At 39.0% G+C, this 19,586-nt stretch overlaps 1 protein-coding gene across 2 annotated transcripts in view; it reads left to right on the top strand.

Moving 5' to 3' along the window:
- Ubxn7 (UBX domain protein 7) overlaps positions 1-19,586 on the top strand; it is a 60,326-nt gene that overhangs the window by 19,474 nt on the left and 21,266 nt on the right. For both annotated transcript variants that reach the window (XM_075966849.1, XM_075966858.1), the window contains exons 2-3: positions 144-291; positions 8,867-8,934. In XM_075966849.1, the coding sequence (XP_075822964.1) occupies positions 144-291; positions 8,867-8,934 (216 nt within the window). The remainder of the gene's footprint in view (positions 1-143; positions 292-8,866; positions 8,935-19,586) is intronic.

Genomic DNA, 19,586 nt, shown 5'->3' with positions numbered 1-19,586 from the left:
AGGACAGAGTGAATAAATGTGTTTTGTACAAGTCATTTTAAAGGGGGAAGACAGTTAATCTTTTTGGGGATTCCATGTTTTAACATGAGCTGGAATGTAAGATGTCATTTTTTAACTTTTTTTCTGTTCATTTGCTTTTTCAGGTGCAAGTGAAAGTGTAGGAAAACACATGCTTGAAGCTTGTAACAACAACCTGGAGATGGCCGTCACTATGTTTTTGGATGGTGGAGGAATTGCTGAGGAGCCCAGTACCAGTTCAGCAAGTGTCTCTGCAGTCAGACCACACACAGAGTATGAATTTATTATTTATTGTAGCAGTTACTCTTTGCCTAAATTAACTAGTTGCATTTTTATCAAAGTTAGGTAAAGTTTTGAAAAACATTTAAGGTTGAAAGCCTCTGAAATATGTGTAAATTTTTGTGTTTACTATACCTTAAATTCTCTAGAGCATGCCATCTTGTCTCTTCATTTATTTATTTATATATATATTTATTTTTATCTTGTCTCTTTAATCCTCATTTTTAGTCTTCAAACGAATGTGTGGGTTAAAGGTGGGCAGGCGGGCAGGCTACGACTGCTTGATTATATTTGGTCTGAAATTGGGGTTTATGTACTCCACAGCCACCAGCTATACAGCAAAAAGAATTTGTTGGCTTAGGATTTTGCTCAGTTGATAAAGTGTTGCCTAACATCCTAGAAATTCTGGGTTTAAGCCTCAACACTGGATAAACCAGACTTGGTGACACATGCTCGTAGTCCTAGCACTTAGGAAGTGGAGACAGGAGCAATCTTTAGCTATGTAGCAAGTTTGAAGTCATTTTGGTTTTTGTTCTTTTTAAAGAACGTTATAGTTTGGTATTATTATTATTTTCTGTCTCAGGAAACTAGAGCATGGCTGTTTTTTCCTAAGCTATACCACAGTTAAAAAGCAGGTATCTTTTTCTTTCAGAGGACCTAGGTTCAATTCCCAGCATCCACATGGTAGCTCAAAACTGTAATTTCAGTTCCAGGGGCTCTGACACTCACACAGACATGCATGCAGACAAAACACCAATGCACATAAAATAAAAGTAAATACATCATTTTAAAAAATCCTTCATTCTTTTTTTGTTTGTTTGTTTGAGACAGGTGGTTTTTTTGTTTGTTTGTTTGTTTTTTAGTGTAGCCTTGGCTGTCCTGGAACTTGCTCTGTAGACCAGTCTGACCTCAAATTCATAGAGGTCTACCTGCTTGCCTCTGCCTCCTAAATGCTGGGATTAAAGGTGTGTGGCATCACTGCCCAGTTCAGTTCTTTATTCTTTAGTTACCTGCCTAATCACTAATGCATCCCCACTGTATATAAAACTGTATATGTTTGATTTTTTTTCTAGCCTTTTATATTTGATTAGTAAGAGTTTACAATAAATACCTAACTTTTGAGCAAAATTTCATCAGTCTTTGGAAAGTATTAGGCCCGAACCTTGTTGGGACTACTCTAGGCACATGTCTCTGCTCTCAGATGGCCATTGAGTTTTTTCTTTGTTTTGAGATACCATTGCTGTGTAGCCTAGGCTGGCCTTGAATTCATATCTTCCTGTGTATTAGGATTCCAGGTTTGCCCACAATTCCTGACTAAGCATTAGCTTTAACAACAACAACCAAAAACAAAACAAAAAACGTTAAAAGGGGCAAGGCTTAGTAGCCTGTGCTTTTAGTTCCATCACTCAGGAGGCAGAGGCTGGAATGGTCTACATAGTCCCTGCCCTGAAAAACAGAACCAAACCAGAAAAACCCTTAATTTAAAAGTCCCTAAGTAAGACTTTAATACTCTTAGTCTTTTGTAATTCTGATAATTTATAATATGAGAAACAAAGGAGTCATTTTAAGTACAACAGGCAAAGGGCCAGGCTTTTATTTTTATGAAATCAGATATAATTTAAGAACCAGGTCATATACAAGTATAATTGTTCCTTTGTTGAGTTAGTTTCAGATTAATGGAATATTGTTTTTACATGCATTATGAACTTTAAAGATCATTAATAGCTCACAAAGTTTTTGCTTGTTTTTTGTTTTCTGTTGACATTTGTCTTAAGTGTGATCCCATTCCCTAACATGGCTCAGAGTTTTAATAGAAATCAATATTGAGCCAGATGATATGTTATGCACCTTTATTACAGCCCACTGGAGGCAGACAAGTGGATCTCTGAATTCTTAGATTATTCTTGCCTGCATAACACATTCCAGGCTAGCCTGCTCCAGTAAACAAACAAACAAACATTTTAAAAATTAGTTGATAGAAACGTCAATAGTAGATATTTGCAGTTGATGTGTGTGTGTGTGTGTGTGTGTGTGTGTGTGTGTGTGTGTGTGTGTGTTTGACTATACCTGAAATAGTAGTTTTTGTTTTGAGACCAGGTTTTTTTCTGGCTGACCTGGAACTCACTATGTAGACTAGGCTGACCTCACACTCAGAGATCTGTCTGCATCTACTTCTGGGTGATGGGATTAAAGGTGCTCCACTATGACTGGCAGTTTGGCTTTTATTTTTGTTTTAGTGCCTTTGACAGCATTGTGTGCATGTGCCTGTGTTGAAAGATGTGTTGAAACTCAGGGCCTCACCATTGCTGGGCAAGTACTCTGCCATTGAGTTAAATCCTAGCCCTATAGCATTTATTTTTACCTTTTTGAGGTAGCGTTTCATTGCTTTGTCTAACCTAGTCTCAAACTCCTTAGCTCCAGAGATTCTTTTGACTCAGCCTTTTAAGTAACAAATATTTCTCATAAATGAGTATCTTTTCCTATTTAGTTGTATCATGATTTGGTTAACTTCTGTGCTAACTGATGAACTCCTAATTCCGTAACTAGAATTTCTCTTCCAAATCACCTTCTGTTTTTCCACTCAATGTAGTTAACGTTGCCAAACATCTTCAGATGTACAGTAATTGAGTCTTTATAGGTATTTTTTTTAAAAGATGTTCGTGTTCATACCTATGTGTGTATTAGTGCCCCTGGAGGCCAGTAGATAGTGTATGATTTCTTAGAACTAGAGTTACAGGTTTTTGTGAATGATAGGATCAAAACTCATGATTGAGCATGCAACAAGCCCCCTTAACTACTGAGCCATCTCTCCATCCTCAGGACTATTAATTTATTTGAGATATTTCATTGGAGTGCAGTTAAGTAGTAAATTGTCTTAGACTGAGGCATTTTTACACATACCATGTGAAGTACAGTATACCAATTTAAAAAAATTTACTTGTATAAAAGATGTTTTTTAAAGCTTGGCATGATAGTGCTCACACCTGTAATCCTAACACTCGGGAGGTGGGGACAGGAATATAAAAAGTCCTAGGGCAGTGATGGCTACATAACAAGTTCAAGGCCAGCTTGGGTTACATGATACCCTATTTCTGATGTGGAATGTCTTCCTCTATATGTGTTGCGTTTATTGGTTAATGAATGAAGCTGCTTTGGCCTATAGCAGGGCGGAATATAGCCAGGCTGGAAGAGATATAGGAAGAGTAGGCGGAGTCAGGGAGACGCCATGTAGCTGTCCAAGAAGTAAGAGGTAACAAACCATGCGCCTTGTGGTATGATACAAAATAAAAGAAATGGGTTAATTTAAGATATAAGAGCTAGCAAGAAATATGCCTGAATTGTTGGCCAAACAGTATTGTAATTAATATAGTTTCTCTGTGATTATTCAGGTCTGGGCGGCCAGGAAACACAAGAAAAGTCTCCAGTTACATATTTCAAAAAATATTTTTATTGTTAATGCTTTTAAAAGTTCTTAAGGGGTCCTTCCTTACTCACCTTCACCATCTCCTTACTCTCCCTGAAATGGAGTCTTCCTTTGTTGTCCCTGGCTGGACTCTTGGACTCACATGACTACCTACTTCAGCCTTCAAAGTAGTAGTACTATAGACATGGGTCACCAAAACCAGCAAAGTATTTACTAAACTTCCTTCTACAGATAGATAGTTCCTTCAGGTTATTGAAATTCTGCATATGAGCAGTGACCTATGTCCAGTAGGAAAGAGCAGCTGGGTGTGGTGGCACATTCCTATAACCCCAACACATGGCACTGAACCACCAATGGTTAATCCCAGCACTTGGAATGTTGAGACAGGAGAATCTCAAGTTTGAGGCCAGCCTGAGTTATGTAGTAAAACTTAAAAACAAAAAGTAGGAAAGAATATTGGACATAATCTTGTATTATTCTTTCATCATTTTTCTTATTATAGATTTGTCTAACTGGTGGTTTTTTAATTACAGAGTATTAGTGTTCACTGACAAATTAATATTCATAGTTTTTTTTCTTTAAATATAAAGTATGTCTTTGAACTCCAAGTGTTGGATTTCAAAATTCCAACTGTTAGATATTGAAAAACTAGGTCCTTGTTAGAGTTGATGGCACATGTTTGTAATTTCCACAGCCTTTGAGGTATTTTGTTTTTCTTTTTTCTTTTTTCTTTTTTTTTTTTTGGTTTTTTTCGAGACAGGGTTTCTCTGTGTAGCTTTGGAGCCTGTCCTGGAACTAGCTCTGTAGACCAGGCTGGTCTCGAACTCACAGAGACCCACCTGCCTCTGCCTCCCGAGTGCTGGGATTAAAGGCGTGCGCCACCATCGCCCGGCTTGTTTTTCTTTTTTGAGTCAGGGTCTTATGTAGGTCAGACTGGCTTCAAACTCATCTGTCTTTACCTCCTTAGTTTTAGGATTAAAGGCATTAATCAACATGCCCAGTGCAACCCTAGCTCAGTTATGAGAATTGAAGTTTGAAGCCAGCCTAGTTAGAACCTGGCTCAGAAATGGGCTCCAAAAAAGTGTGTGTATGGTGGGCAAGGGGTTTTGCAGAACATGAGAACACATGGTAGAAATCATTAGGTCTAATTTAAACTGATCTCCGTATGTTTATTATTATTTGTCTCCCCCATGTATGTGTTTGGGTATGTGGGTTGCCATATGACTTATGAGAAGGTCAGAGGACAGCTTTGAGGCAGTTAGTTCTCTCCTTCCAAATGTTGTTCTAGGGATCCCATAAGTTGGTCAGGCCTTGGTGACAAGAGCCTTTATCTAGTGAGTCATTTTGCTTGTTTATATGCATAAAATTCTTAAAATTAACTGTTATTTTCTATGACATTTAAGCCTAAAAATATTAAACACTTTTAATAATTGGTTATAACTTCAAATAAACTGATTTTAAAGGTAACATGCTATTTATTTTTATCTTTTGGTTTTTTGAGACAGGGTCTCTTTGCATATCTTTCACTGTCCTGGAACTCACTCTGTAGACCAAGCTTGCCTTGAACTTACAGAGATCCACCTGTCTCTGCCTCTCAAGTGCTGGGACTAAAAGCATGTGACACCATGCCCAGATTCTATTGATTTTATTGAGCTCTACATTTTTCTCTGCTTTCCTCCCTGCTTCTCCCCTCCACTTTAACCCTCTCCCAAGGTCCCCACGCTCCCAATTTACTCAGGAGATTTTGTCTTTTTTTACTTCTCGTGTAGATTAGATCCTTGTATGTCTCTCTCAGGGTCCTCATTGCTGTCTAGGTTCTCTGGGATTGTAATTTGTAGGCTGGTTTTCTTTGCTTTATGTTTAAAAACCACTTATGAGTGAGTACATATGAGAACTGTCTTTCTATATCTGGGTTACCTCATTCAAAATGATGTTTTCTAGCTCCATCCATTTGCCTGCAAATTTCAAGATAACATTTTTTTCTGCTGTGTAGTACACCATTGTGTAAATGTACCACATTTTCCTTATCCATTCTTTGGTCGAGGGGCATTTAGGTTGTTTCCAGGTTCTCGCTATGAACATAGTTGAGCACATGTCCTTGTGGCACAGTTGAGCTTCCTTTAGATATATACCCAAAAGTGGTATTACTGGGTCTTGAGGAAGACTGTTTCCTAATTTTATGAGAAATCGCCACACTGATATCCAAAGGGGCTGTACCAGCTTGCATTCCCACAAGCAATGCAGAAGTGTTCCCTTTACCCCACATCCTCTCCAGTATAAGTTGTCATCAGTATGTTTGATCTTGGGCCATTCTTACAGGTGTAAAATGGAATCTCAGAATTTTGATTTGCATTTCTCTGATGACTAAGCTCTGAAGATCAAGCTGGCCTTGAACTTACAGAGATCCATCTTTCTGTGCCTCTCAAGTACTTGGACTAAAAGCACGGGACACCATGCCCAGCCCAGATCCTATTTATTTTATTATTTAGACTTTTTTATTTATTTTATGTATACGGATTTATACATGTATGTCTCTTGTATGTATGTCTGTGTGCCATGTGCATGCCTGGTGACATGGAGGCCACAAGAGGGTTTTGGATCCCTTGGGAATGGAGTTACATGAGCCGCCATATCAATGCTGGAAATCATACCTGCCATCCCCTGGAAGAACGGCCAATGCTCTTAACCACTGAGTTATCAGCCCTAGTATAAACCACTTATCAAAATGATTTCTTCCTAGAAGAAAAATAAAGTTTATAAAAACGAATATTTTTTAACTGAGTTATTAGTGAGTAATTATATTGAGTCTATGAAGATAAACTTTGAAAGGAATGTTTTTTGTTTTTTCTTTTAATTTATTCCCAGTGTTGGGGATCAAATACAGGACAGGCATATGTTCTACTGCTGAGCTCTATCTCTTGCTGAGAGTAGACTTTAATTTAATTAATTTATTTAAATTTTTAAAAATATTTATTTATTTATGTATACAATATTCTGTGTGTGTATGCCTGCTGGCCAGAAGAGGGCACCAGACCCCATTACAGATGGTTGTGAGCCACCATGTGGTTGCTGGGAATTGAACTCAGGACCTTTGGAAGAGCAGGCAATGCTCTTAACCTCTGAGCCATCTCTCCAGCCTAATTTATTTAAATTTTATTAAGATATTTATCTCTCTGTATGTATGTGTATGAATATGCACATCTTGGCATGTGTGGAGATTAGAGTACAAATTTTGAAAATCTACTTTCTCCTTCTACCTTGTGTATTGGAATCCAATTCAGCTCAGCAGACATGAGGGCAGACATGAGGGCGGGCATGTTTACCCATTGAGCCATCTCCCTAGCTCCAGAATCACCTTTTATAGGATGTGTAATTATTGGTGCTGGAGAGATGGTTTGATGGTAGGAGCACTGCTGCTTTTCTAGAGGACTAAAATCTGAACTCCAGTCCCAGGGCATGCATTCACAAGGTGTGAAGACATTGAGGCAAGCATTCATACACATAGAAAATGAAATTTTGCTGGATGTTGGTGGTGGCACATGCCAGCATTCAGGAAGCAGAGGCTGGCAGATGTCTTAAGTTCAAAGCCACCCTGGTCTATAGAGCTAATTCCAGGACAACCTAGGCTATTACACAGTGAAACCCTGTCTTGAACAAAAGCCAAAAAGAAAAAAAATCTCAAAGTAAGAGTTTGTATTTTATTACATGTTTATTATACATTGTTATATATTTGCTTATATATTTTATATAGAAGATTCCTCTTCTGTATAATAGGATCTGTTGAGTAAATACTTAGAAGATTGTAACTATGGTAGCTTCTTCCTTCATAATATAAAAAAATTTAGTGCCGATTTGTTGAAGCTTACTTTAATATATTCTTTTCTTTTTAATTATTATGTGATGTAGCATTAATTATATTGATTCTAGTAAGCCTGTATTTTTCCAGTCATTTTTACTTGACTTTTTTTTTCCTTTTTGATAAATTCCTTGTCCCTAAGAATTTTGGGGGGCTGGGTGCTGGAGATGCAGTTCCACAGTTAAGAACCTGTAACTCTGGTTACAGAGGAATCTGTCACCTATGGCCTATGTGGGCTCTACATTCACATGCACATACTCCCACATACATAATTAAACTAAAAATAAAATCTTTAAAAAAAAAGATTTCAGGGAGGATTGGAGGTTGCGGATTTAACTCATTGGTAGACAAATTGCCACACAAGTACCAGGGCCTGGGTTCAGATCTTAGTTGGGGGTGGGGTGAGGCAGAAAGGCCAAAATAATAACTGCAGCCTGGATGTAGCCTGGAACAAGCTTTAATCCCAGCACCTGGGAGGCAAAGGCAGTGGATCTCTGAGTTCCATGCCAGACAGGGCTGCATAGGGAAACCTTGTTAGGTTGAGATGGACAGATTGCTCAGTGGTTATGAGCATATACTGCTCTTTTTTTTAAATTAATTAATTTATTTATTAAAGATTTCTGCCTCCTCCCCGCCACCGCCTCCCATTTCCCTCCCCCGATCAAGTCCCCCTCCGTCATCAGCTCATATACTGCTCTTGCGGAGGGCTCAAGTTCCCTTTCTAGCATCCATGTTGGTCAGCTTGCAACCACCTATAATTGCAGCTCAGGGGAATCTGAGGTCTCAACTATGTATATATCTCCCTTATCCCCTATAATTAAGTAATAGTAATCTTATTTTTGGTTTTGGTTTTTATTTTTTTCGAGACAGGGTTTCTCTGTAGCTTTGGAGCCTGTCCTGGAACTAGCTCTTGTAGACCAGGCTGGGCTTGAACTCACAGAGATCTGCTCTGCCTCCTGAGTGCTGGGATTAAAGGTGTGCGCTACCACCTCCCAGCTAAATAATAGTAATCTTAAAAGTAACTGTCTAAGGGACCTGAGATGGAAAGAGATCTTTTTTTCTTTTTACTTTCTTCTTTGTAAACTATTTTAGCTTTCTGTGGTAGATATTTTATTCTAGTTAATCTCTGTCTAGAAATCATTTACAACTTCTTTTTCTAATTACTGTAGTTTCTTAAAAAATCATGTTTGTTTCGCTTGTTAATTTGAATACATTTGCAATTTAGAATGAAAATAGGTATCACAAAAACAGTTTTTATTTTGATATATTTGCACTTTTATTTTTAACAGAGAAGAAGTTCGTGCCCCAATTCCTCAAAAGCAAGAAATATTGGTGGAACCAGAACCTTTGTTTGGTGGTAAGTTTACTTTATTTGCTTAATTTTATTTATTTATTTATTTATTTTGGTTTTTCTAGACAGGGTTTCTCTATGGTTTTGGAGCCTGTCCTGGAACTAGCTCTTGTAGATCAGGCTGGTCTCGAACTCACAGAGATCCGAGTGCTGGGATTAAAGGCGTGCGCCACCACCGCCTGGCTTTATTTGATTTTGTTATTGTCTAGGATTTTATTTTTTTTTTTAAAGATTTATTTATTTAATTAATTTATTTATTTTGTTTACACCATTCTGTCTGCATGAGTGCCTACAGGCCAGAAGAGGGCACCAGATTTCTTTACAGATGGTTGTGAGCCACCATGTGGTTGCCGGGAATTGAACTCAGGTCCTCTGGAAGAACAATCAGTGTTCTTAACCTCTGAGCCATCTCTCCAGCCCCTTGTCTAGGATTTTAATAAACAAACTGAAGATATGAGGGCTTACTCAGAGATTATTTTGTCATTTATAGAATCAGTTCTTATCTTATATTTCTGTACTCTTCCCCAGGTAAGCTGCATTCCTTGACAGAGAATAATAACAGCAAGGAGAAAATTTACCAAAAAGAATTACTATCTTGTATTGTAAGGGAGGGTGTAACTATAGCCTTAGCTGGTCTGGATCTCAGAGACTGCCTGCTCTGTGCTCTACATTCCAAATTCCAGGGTTAAACTTTTGTGCATGCCTGCCCCCACCCCAACATGCACTCCCTTTGGAATTGCTGCATGTCGTGGAAACCAGTGTCATTATATTAAAAAGAATCTTTAATTTTATGTTGTGTCTTCTTCTAAATGTACATATTACTGATAGCTCAATATACATTTGACTTACTGCTTTTTATTGTTTTGTATCCCTTGCCTGCTCTCATTTTAATGTCTCCAAATACTGCTCTTGTTTTGGATAAAGGAGAAAATTAGTCTTTATTCCATGTCAAAAAGAAAATAAATGTTAAAAAAAATTGGGTGAATTCAGAACACACTAAAGTATGGGGTATTTAATACATTTTATAGAACAGTAATAGTCTCTAATGAGTACCTGCTTCCTTTTACGAGGCAAATATTTTTAGGTATTACTTAAAAAATAGAAGATGAATCTTATTGTGGTAGGGTAAACATGGTGAAATGTATATTGTATTGAGAACACTAGTATAGAGAAATGGTTTGAAACATGAAAATAAGGTACCTGTTTGAAGTTTTGTAGAAAACTAGGATAGGGGAAACAGATTTTTTTTTTTTTTCGAGACAGGGTTACTCTGTAGCTTTAGGGCCTGTCCTGAAACTAGCTCTTGTAGACCAGGTTGGCCTCGAAAAGAAATAATTTTTAAAAATTTGATTTATTTACGTATTTGAGACAGGGTCTCCTGTGTGTCCTTGGTTAGTCTGGAGCTTGTTATACTCTTGAACTCACAGAGATCCTCTTGCCTCTGTCTCCTGAGTGCTGGGATTAAAGATGTGTGCCACTATACCAGGCAAGAAGGGGTGTTCTTTTTTTTTGTTTTTGTTTTTTGAGACAGGGTTTCTCTGTGGCTTTGGAGCCTGTCCTGGAACTAGCTCTTGTAGACCAGGCTGGTCTCGAACTCACAGAGATCTGCCTGCCTCTGCCTCCTGAGTGCTGGGATTAAAGGCGTGCGCCACCACTTCCTGGCCTGCATTAATTTTTTTTTAAAGGATTAAAAAGTTATCCACATGCTGGGCTCCAAGGTTAAGAACACTGACTATTCTTCCAGAGGTCCTGAGTTCAATTCTCAGCAACCACAGGTCTGTTCACAACCATCTATAATAAGATCCGGTGCCCTTTTCTGGCCTGTAGGGATACATACAGGCAGAATGCTGTATACATAATTAACAAATAATTTTTTTAAAGTCATCTATTAAGTGTCAATACTTCCCCTTCCTAAGCAGAGCACTTGCCTAGTATGTGTGAGGCATTAGGTTTAATCCCTAGCATTACAAAAATTCCATCTGTATTGAACGTAGACTTTTTTCTTGTCAGTATTCCCTAAACAAGAGAACAATCATTTAGAAAGCATTTACATTATATTAGGTATAGTAAGTAATCTAGAGATGGTGTAAATTATAAAGTACATTGAAGGATGTGCCCATGTGTGCATGTGCGTGTATTTGAAGGCCAGAGGTTGTGATCATCCTCAGTTGCTCTTCTACCTTATTCATTGAGGCAGGGTTTCTGAGTCAAACCCTGGGCACTCTGATATGGTTGGTTTCCCTGTCCAGCTTGTGCTGGGGAATCCCATCTTTGCATTGTGTTGTGTGACAAAACTTTTCCTGGGAGAGACAACACACACATCAACTCACATCAGATAGGGATCCCATTACAGACCAAGTATCAATACCATCAAAGTCCAGCTTGTTGAGCTGAATTTAATTGGGGTTACTCACAAAGACATCTGCATCACCAAAGCCCGCCTAGCATGGGTAACAGTTCACAAAAGCTGGGAATCTGGAACATACTGTACAGGTTGGAGAGCGTCCTTTCCAAGCACCTCTTCCAAGGCAGCTCAGCTAGTTTCTGCTTCTTCCAGGCAGTTGGTCTGATCCAAGAGTCTTCTTTGTAGCTTAGCTTTTATTGCTAACTTTTTCAAGAAGTGGCCTAATGAATCTGGTAAGTTTCAGGGACTTCCTGAAGCTGTCTTGAGATACTTACTTTCCTGCAGGATGGACTGTTTTAATCTCTGAGGAAATTTATACATTTTCCAAGGATGGGATTACAGGTGGGTTGTTGTTTTAGGGTTTCTATTGCTGTGAAGAGAAACCATGACCACAGCAATTCTTATAAAGAAAACATTTAATTGGGGCTGGCTTACAGTTCAGAGATTTAGTCATTATTGTCATGGCATTAAGCATGGTGGTATGAAGGCAGATATGGTGGTAGAGAGGTAGCTGAGAATTCTACATCTTGTGCAGGCATCAGGAAGTGGTTTGCCTCATTGGGTGTGACTTGGACATATAAGACCTCAGAGTTTGCCTCCACAGTGACACACTTCCTCCAACAAGACCACACCTCCTAATAGTGCCATTCATTTAGGGGCCATTTTCTTTCAAACCACTACAGTTTCTGAGCCCACTGTGCATTTTGCCTCGGTCCTGGGGATCTAGACTTAACCACTCAAGTCTGCATAGTAAGTGCTTTTGCTGGTAAGATGTCATCCTTTCCTGGATATTCACCTACAGGTTGTGCATACTGAGTGATAGCGATGTTTTAGACAGCTTCATGTTATAGTAATAAGATGTTTGAGTTAGTTGTCTTGAAAAGAGAGCACTATTTTAGTTTACTTTTGGAGGTTTTAGTTAGTTAGTCCCTTTGCTTGTGGCAAGGCAGTATACATCATAGTGAACACATGGTAGAAGTTACTCAGTTCTTGGCAGCTGAGAAACAGAAAAGGTAATAAAAGAGACCAGGGTCTCATGCTCCCATCAAGGGCACAGCCCAAAGTGACCAAAGCTTCTCTGTTAGGTTCCACTTCTCAAAGGTTCACATAGTGCTCATAGTGCTGTGGTGGGAACCAAGCCATTATCACAAAGGCCTTTGAGATGACACCCAAATCATAGGAAAAAGGATTTCCTTCAAAGCTGTTGGATAGAGATACTGTATCCTCAATACAAAACAAGTAAAAGAAAGAGTCAAAGTCTGTGAGACTGCCTGCAAGTCAGAACAACAAATTTTATTGAGACAGAATATAGAGTTGATTAGATTTTAGCTTGTACAACCCATTTTAAAAAGATCTATTATTTTATTATTCATTTATTCGCTTCATTCATTTATTCCTTACTCTGTGAACCATGCTGGTCTTGAACTCAGAGATCCACCTATCTCTATCTCTTGAGTGCTAGAATTAAAGGTGTGCACTCACTGCCCAGCTCAAGATTTATTTTTTTTAATTTTTAGTTTTTATATGTGTGTGCGCACATATAAAACACATACGTGTCAGTGCAGTTACCCATGGAGGCCAGGAGAGAAAATGGGATATCCTGGAGCTGGCATTACAGGCTGTGTGTGTGTGTGCGCGTGCGTGCATGCTATCTGAAGCTGGCATTACAGGTAGAAGTGTGTGTCCATGCCTGTCCACGGAGGCCAGAAGAGGTCATTAGATTCCCTGGATCTGGAGTTAGAAGTAGATGTGCACCAGTTGATTGGGTGCTAGTAACTAAACTCAGACCCTTTGGAAGAGTAGTACATTCTTAACTGTTTAACCAACTCTCACAACCCCAGTTTAGCACAAATCTTTAAGGAATCACTGCTGCTTAATTTTTGGTGTGGTATCAAAAAATATTCATGTTTATCTAAAATGATATTATTTCTTTACTACTCTATTTCTTTGTGGGGCTAGATTTTAATATTCTTATACTTGAATTTAAATAAAGCAATAGATTTAAAAAATTTTTTAAAAATCGTTATTACATATACAGTGTTCTGCTTGCATGTATACTTGCCGGCCAGAAGAGGGCACTAGATCTCATTACAGATGGTTGTGAGCCACGATGTGGTTGCTGGGAATTGAACTCAGGACCTCTGGAAGAGCAGCCAGTGCTCTTAACCTCTGAGCCATCTCTCCAGCCCAAAGCAATAGATTTTAAATTATGCAGATGATATGAAAGTTCCAGTTTTTCTCTTAAGCTAGATATTATCAGAGATTTATGAAAATATGAAACAGTATTGTTCTTCTTACTATATTGGTTTTATCTGGTAGTCCTTTTATTCCACTAGGGCTGTCCTGGGTGTGTGGATTTCTGTTAGCTTTTTGTAGCTTAGTCTTTTTGGCCTTAATGAATAACATTCCTACTGAGTAAACAGAAAGATGATTACAGACAGAGGAATGGTGCTTGCTTATGGTAGCTAGTTTGCAAGAATGAGAGGGCACTTGGAGAAAAGGTCCCAGGGCAAGAGGTGTTGTAGCTGTAAGAGAGGCTCTTAGTGAAGGTATGCTAAATGGGGAGGGAGCAAATAGCAGTGATGAGCCCAAAAAATAATAGGAGGTGGGTAGAGGGCTAGTGATATAAAGTAGTAGTAAAAGCCCCAAGGTGGCCTGGTGCCTCACAAAGGGATGAAAGAGAGGAGGAATATGCTGGCCTGTTAGCTGGTTGCTCTTGGTGGATTAGAATAGAATATTCCCCTATTACACTGGTATTCTGTGTCCCGTTGTATAACACACTTGCTTTGTCAAGTGTTAGGGTTATAATCTGTCAGAAAGATTGTATAAAAGGGTTGTGCATCAATGACCTGAGTCCCATCTCTGGAACCCCTGGTTGAAGGAGAGGACCAACTCCTGAAAGTTGTCCTCTGATCTGTACACATGGGCTGTGGCAAGCACACACATTACAAAATAAAATTTTAAAAATCCTATCACTTACCTAGTTTTCAGAAGACATTGTTTGGGGGGCCAGGTATGGTAGTACATGACTGTAATTCTAGCACTTAGAAGGTTGAGGTAGTAGTAGATTTTGCGCTCCAAGCTATCCTGGGCTAGATACAAGGGCTGTCTTTTAAAAAACCAAAGCAACAACAAAGGCACTTAACCTAAAGAACTCCTGCTACAAACATACGTTTTATTTTTTTAAATTTATTTGCTATGTATACACAACATTCTGTCTCCATGTATGCCTGCAGGCCAGAAGAGGGCGCCAGATCTCATTACAGATGGTTGTGAGCCACCATTTGGTTGCTGGGAATTGAACTCAGGACCTCTGGAAGAGCAGGCAGTGCTCTTAACCACTGAGCCATATCTCCAGCCCCCAAACATACGTTTTAAATAGATACTATTAATTAAAAATAGTTCGAAGATTATAAAGAATCACAATTCTTCAGTTTTTTTGTTTTGTTTTGTTTTTTTCATTTTTCGAGACAGGGTTTCTCCGTAGTTTTAAAAAAGAGCAGAATGAAAAAGATTAGGTTTAAATTTTTTAAAATTTGGGCTAACTATTTAAAAATTTAATACTGACTATTTTAGAAAGTCTCTTCCTGAAGGTAATTGTGATTCTTTTGTTTTTGAGACAGTCTTATGTAGTCCAGTCTTGAACTTATTTTGTAGCCCTTTATGACCTTCAACCTCCTATTTCTACTAAGATTCCAGGCATGTAGCACTATTTCTGGCATTATAATTATGATAATTTAATATAAATATTGGTGGTCATGTGTGCTTATATGAATGACATTTAAACATGCGCTTGTGTAGCCAGCTCAGGTTGGTTTTGAACTCAGCTCATGTAGTCAAAGATGACTTTAAATTTCTGCTATGATTACCGGCATATATCACCACTCCAGGACTATGAGGTACGCAGGATTGAAGCCAGGGCTTCATGCATGCTGGGCAAGTACTACCAACTCTAAATTTTGGTTTTGGTTTTTAAAATTTTAATTTGTGGGGTGTGGGTGGGTGTGCATGTGCATACGTACATACTCGCGTGCGCGCACAGTCACACACACAAACCACCAGAAAAGGAAATTGGATCCCCTGGAGCTAGAGTTAGAGATAGTTGTGAGCTAACCCATGTGGGTACTTCTTGGGAACTGAACAAAGCAGCAGTTGCTTTTAACTGCTTAGCTATCTATTTTGTAATTTTAATTGCTTTTCTTTTAACTGAGTGATTCCTTTTGGTTTGTCAAGACAGAGTTTTTCTGTGTAGCCCTGGCTGTCCTGGAACTAACTCTGTAGACCAGGCTGGCCTTGAACTTACAGAGATCTGCCTACCTCCACATCCAAAGTGCTGGGATTAAAGGTGTTTGCCACACCTTTAATGTATACCACAGCCTGGCATACACACACACACACACACACACACACACACACACACACTCACACACACACGTCAATTTAAAGTGTTACACTGAAAGAATTTATTTAACATATTCATTTTCAGTTGGCCGTGTTGTACATGCCTTTAAATCCCAGCTCTCAGGCAGACTGATCTGGTGGTCAACCTGGTCTACATAATGAGGTCTAGGTCAGCCACAGCTCTGTTGATGTTGTTTTGCTTTTTGAGACAGAGCCTATCGCCCAAAACAACATCAACAGAGCTCCAAGAGTATGATATGTATGGGTAATAAAGTTTGAAAACATTTTTCTAAAAAAAAAAAGAAAGTAACATTTCAATTAATACATTCTAAATTTTATATAAAATATATAAAAATTGAATATAGGTTCTCTAAAAGTATAGAAGAACTTTGTCCTGTGTAATCATGGGAACACTTCAGAAATTTTCAGTGTATTTTTTTTTTTTTTGGTGTTTATGATTCTACATGTGCATCCACTAAGACAGAATTCTTAAATCTTGGGGCTTAGGATTTATATAAGGGCTAGGGCTGGAGGTAGGAAGAGCACTTGCCTTCTTTCCCTCCCAAGACATGATCTCACTGTGTAGCTCTAGATCAATCTGGCTTTGAACTCACAGAAATGTGCCTGTTTCTGCCTTAGAAATACTGGGATCAAAGGTATGTGACACCCTCTCTACAAAGAGAAGAATTTGCAGCCAGGCAGTGGTGGCTCATACTATTTAATCCCAGCACTCAAAAGGCAGGTGTATCTCTGAGTTCAAGGCCAACATGGTCCACAGAGCAAGTTCCAGGACAGCCAGGGCTAAGAGAAAAGCCCTGTCTCAAACACACACACACACACACACACACACACACACACACACACACACACACACCCTCCTCACACACACACGGACTTGACTTGCATTGCGCTAGGTCAAAGAATGATTAGTCCTTTAAACTGTGTTAAAAGATTTTTTTATTTAATTTTTTTATTGATATTTATTGAGCCCTACATTTTTCTCTGCTCCTCTCCCTGTGTCTCCCCCCCCCCCCTTCAGTCCTCCTCCAAGGTCCCCATGCTCCCAATTTACTCAGGAGATCTTGTCTTTTTCTACTCTCCACTTCACTCTTAGTGTCCGCACTGTTGTCTAAGTTCTCTGGGATTGTGGTTTGTTAGGCTGGCTTTCTTTGCTTTATGTTTAAAAACCACTTATGAGTGATAATTGTCTTTCTGTGTCTGGGTTACCTCACTCAGTATGATGTTTTCTAGCTCCATCCATTTTCCTGCAAAATTCAAGCTGTTGTTATTTTTTTCTGCTGTGTAGTACTCCAGTGTGTAAATGTACCACATTTTCCTTATCCATTCTTCGGTCCAGGGGCATTTAGGTTGTTTCCAGGTTCTGGCTATGACAAACAAAGCTGCTATGAACATAGTTGAGCACCTGTCCTTGTGGCATGATTGAGCATCCTTTGGATATATACCCAAAAGTGGTATTACTGGGTCTTGAGGAAAATTGTTTCCCAATTTTCTGAGAAATCACCACACTGACATCCAAAGGGGTTGTACCAGCTTGCATTCCCACAAGCAATGCAGAAGTGTTCCCTTTTCCCCACAGCCTCTCCAGCATAAGTTGTCATTATGTTTTTGATCTTGGCCATTCTTTTTTTTTTTTTTAAGATTTTATTTATTTATTTATTATGTATGCCTGCAGGCCAGAAGAGGGCACCAGATCTCATTACAGATGGTTGTGAGCCACCATGTGGTTTCTGGGAATTGAACTCAGGTCCTCTGGAAGAACAGTCAATGCTCTTAACCACTGAGCCATCTCTCCAGCCCGATCTTAGCCATTCTTACAGGTGTAAGATGGAATCTCAGAGTTGTTTTGATTTGCATTTCTTTGATGACTAAGGATGTTGAACATTTCTTTAAGTGTCTTTCATCCATTTTAGATTACTCTGTTGAGAGTTCTCTGTTTAGGTCTGTACTTCATTTTCTTTTATTGGATTACGTGATCTTTTGGTGTTCAATTTCTTGAATTCTTTGTATATTTTGGAGATCAGACCTCTGTCTGATGTGGGGTTAGTGAAGATCTTTTCCCATTCTGTAGACTGTCGTTTTGTCTTGTTGACCGTGTCCTTTGCTTTACAGAAACCTTTCAGTTTCAGGAGGTCCCATTTACTAATTGTTTCTCTCAGTGTCTATGCTGCTGGGGTTATATTTAGGAAGTAGTTCACTGTGCCAATGCGTTCACGTGTACTTCCCTCTTTCTCTTCTATGAGGTTCAGTGTGGCTGGCTTTATGTTGAGGTCTTTGATCCATTTGGACTTGAGTTTTGTGCATGGTGATTGATATGGGTCTATTTTCATTTTTCTGCATGTGGATATCCAGTTATTCCAGCACCACTTGTTAAATATGCTTTCTTTTTTCCATGTGATATTTTTTGCTTCTTTATCAAAGATCAGGTGTTTGAAGATGTGTGGGATTGATATCTAGGTCTTCTATTCAGTTCCATTGGTCCTCCTGTCTGTTCTTATGCCAGTACCAGACTGTTTTCAGTACTGTAGCTCTGTAGTAGAGTTTGAAGTCAGGGATTGTGATGCCTCCAGAAGTTCTTTTGTTGTACAGGATTGTTTTGGCTATTCTGGGTTTTTTGCTTTTCCAAATGAAGTTCTTTTGAGGTTTTTGAGAAATTTTGGGATTTTGATGGGCATTGTGTTGAATCTGTAGATTGCTTTTGGTAAGATTGCCATTTTTACTATGTTATTTCTGCCTACCCAAGAGCATGGGAGATCTTTCCACTTTTAATTTTTCTTCAAAGATTCAAAGTTCTTGTCATACAAATCTTCCACTTGTTTAGTTAGAATTACTCCAAGATATTTTATGCTATTTGTGGCTATTGTGAAGGGTGTTGATTCTCTGATTTCTTCCCCAGTCCTTTTATCATCTGTGTACAGGAGGGCTACTGATTTTTTTGGTTTTTCGAGATAGGGTTTCATCTGTACCTTTGGAGCATGTCCTTGCACTAGCTCTTGTATACCAGGCTAGCCTCGAACTCACAGAGATCTGCCTATCTCTGCCTCCCAAGTGCTAGGATTAAAGGCTCACGCCCCTACCACCCGGCTCCCTTTCTTTTTTCTTTTCTTTTCTTTTCTTTTTCTTTCTTTCTTTTTTTTTGGTATTTTGAGACAGGGTTTCTCTGTAGCTTTGGTGCCTGTCCTGGAACTAGCTCTTGTAGACCAGGCTGGCCTCGAACTCCCAGAGATCTGCCTGCCTCTGCCTCCCGAGTGCTGGGATTAAAGGCATGCGCCACCACTGCCCGGCTTCCGGCTCCCTTTTTATTTTCTTTTTGGTTTTGTTTTTCAAGGCAGGTTTCACTGTGTAACTGTGGCTGTCCTGAAATTTAGTAATTTATTTTTTATTTTTGTGCGCCTTGGTGTTCTTGCTTTAATCTATGCTTGTGTGAGGGTGTCAGTTTCCCTGGAACTGGAGTCACAGACAGTTACGAACTGCCATGTGGGTGCTGGGAATTGAACTCAGATTCTCTGGAAGCGCTGCCTGTGCTCTTAATTGCTGAGCCATCTCTCCGGCTCTATTTTTTTTCCTCACTTTTAGGCATTATTAAAAATATGAACGTTTTAAAATACATATGGGGCTGTAGAGACGACTCAGTGGTTAAAAACATTGACTGATTCTTTTGAAAGGACAGAGGTTCAGTTTCCAGGACTCAGAACTCATGTAGAGGCTCATAACTGTCTATAACTCTAGCTTCAGGGCATCTGATACTCTCTCCTGGCCATATGCTACACAAACTTACATTGTAGGGAAAGATTACATACACACAAAATAAAACAAGAATGCTTATATAAAGAAT

This window comes from Microtus pennsylvanicus, chromosome 1 (genome assembly GCF_037038515.1).
Source record: "Microtus pennsylvanicus isolate mMicPen1 chromosome 1, mMicPen1.hap1, whole genome shotgun sequence".
Lineage (NCBI taxonomy): Eukaryota > Metazoa > Chordata > Mammalia > Rodentia > Cricetidae > Microtus > Microtus pennsylvanicus.
This window is presented reverse-complemented; position numbering and strand designations above follow the sequence as displayed.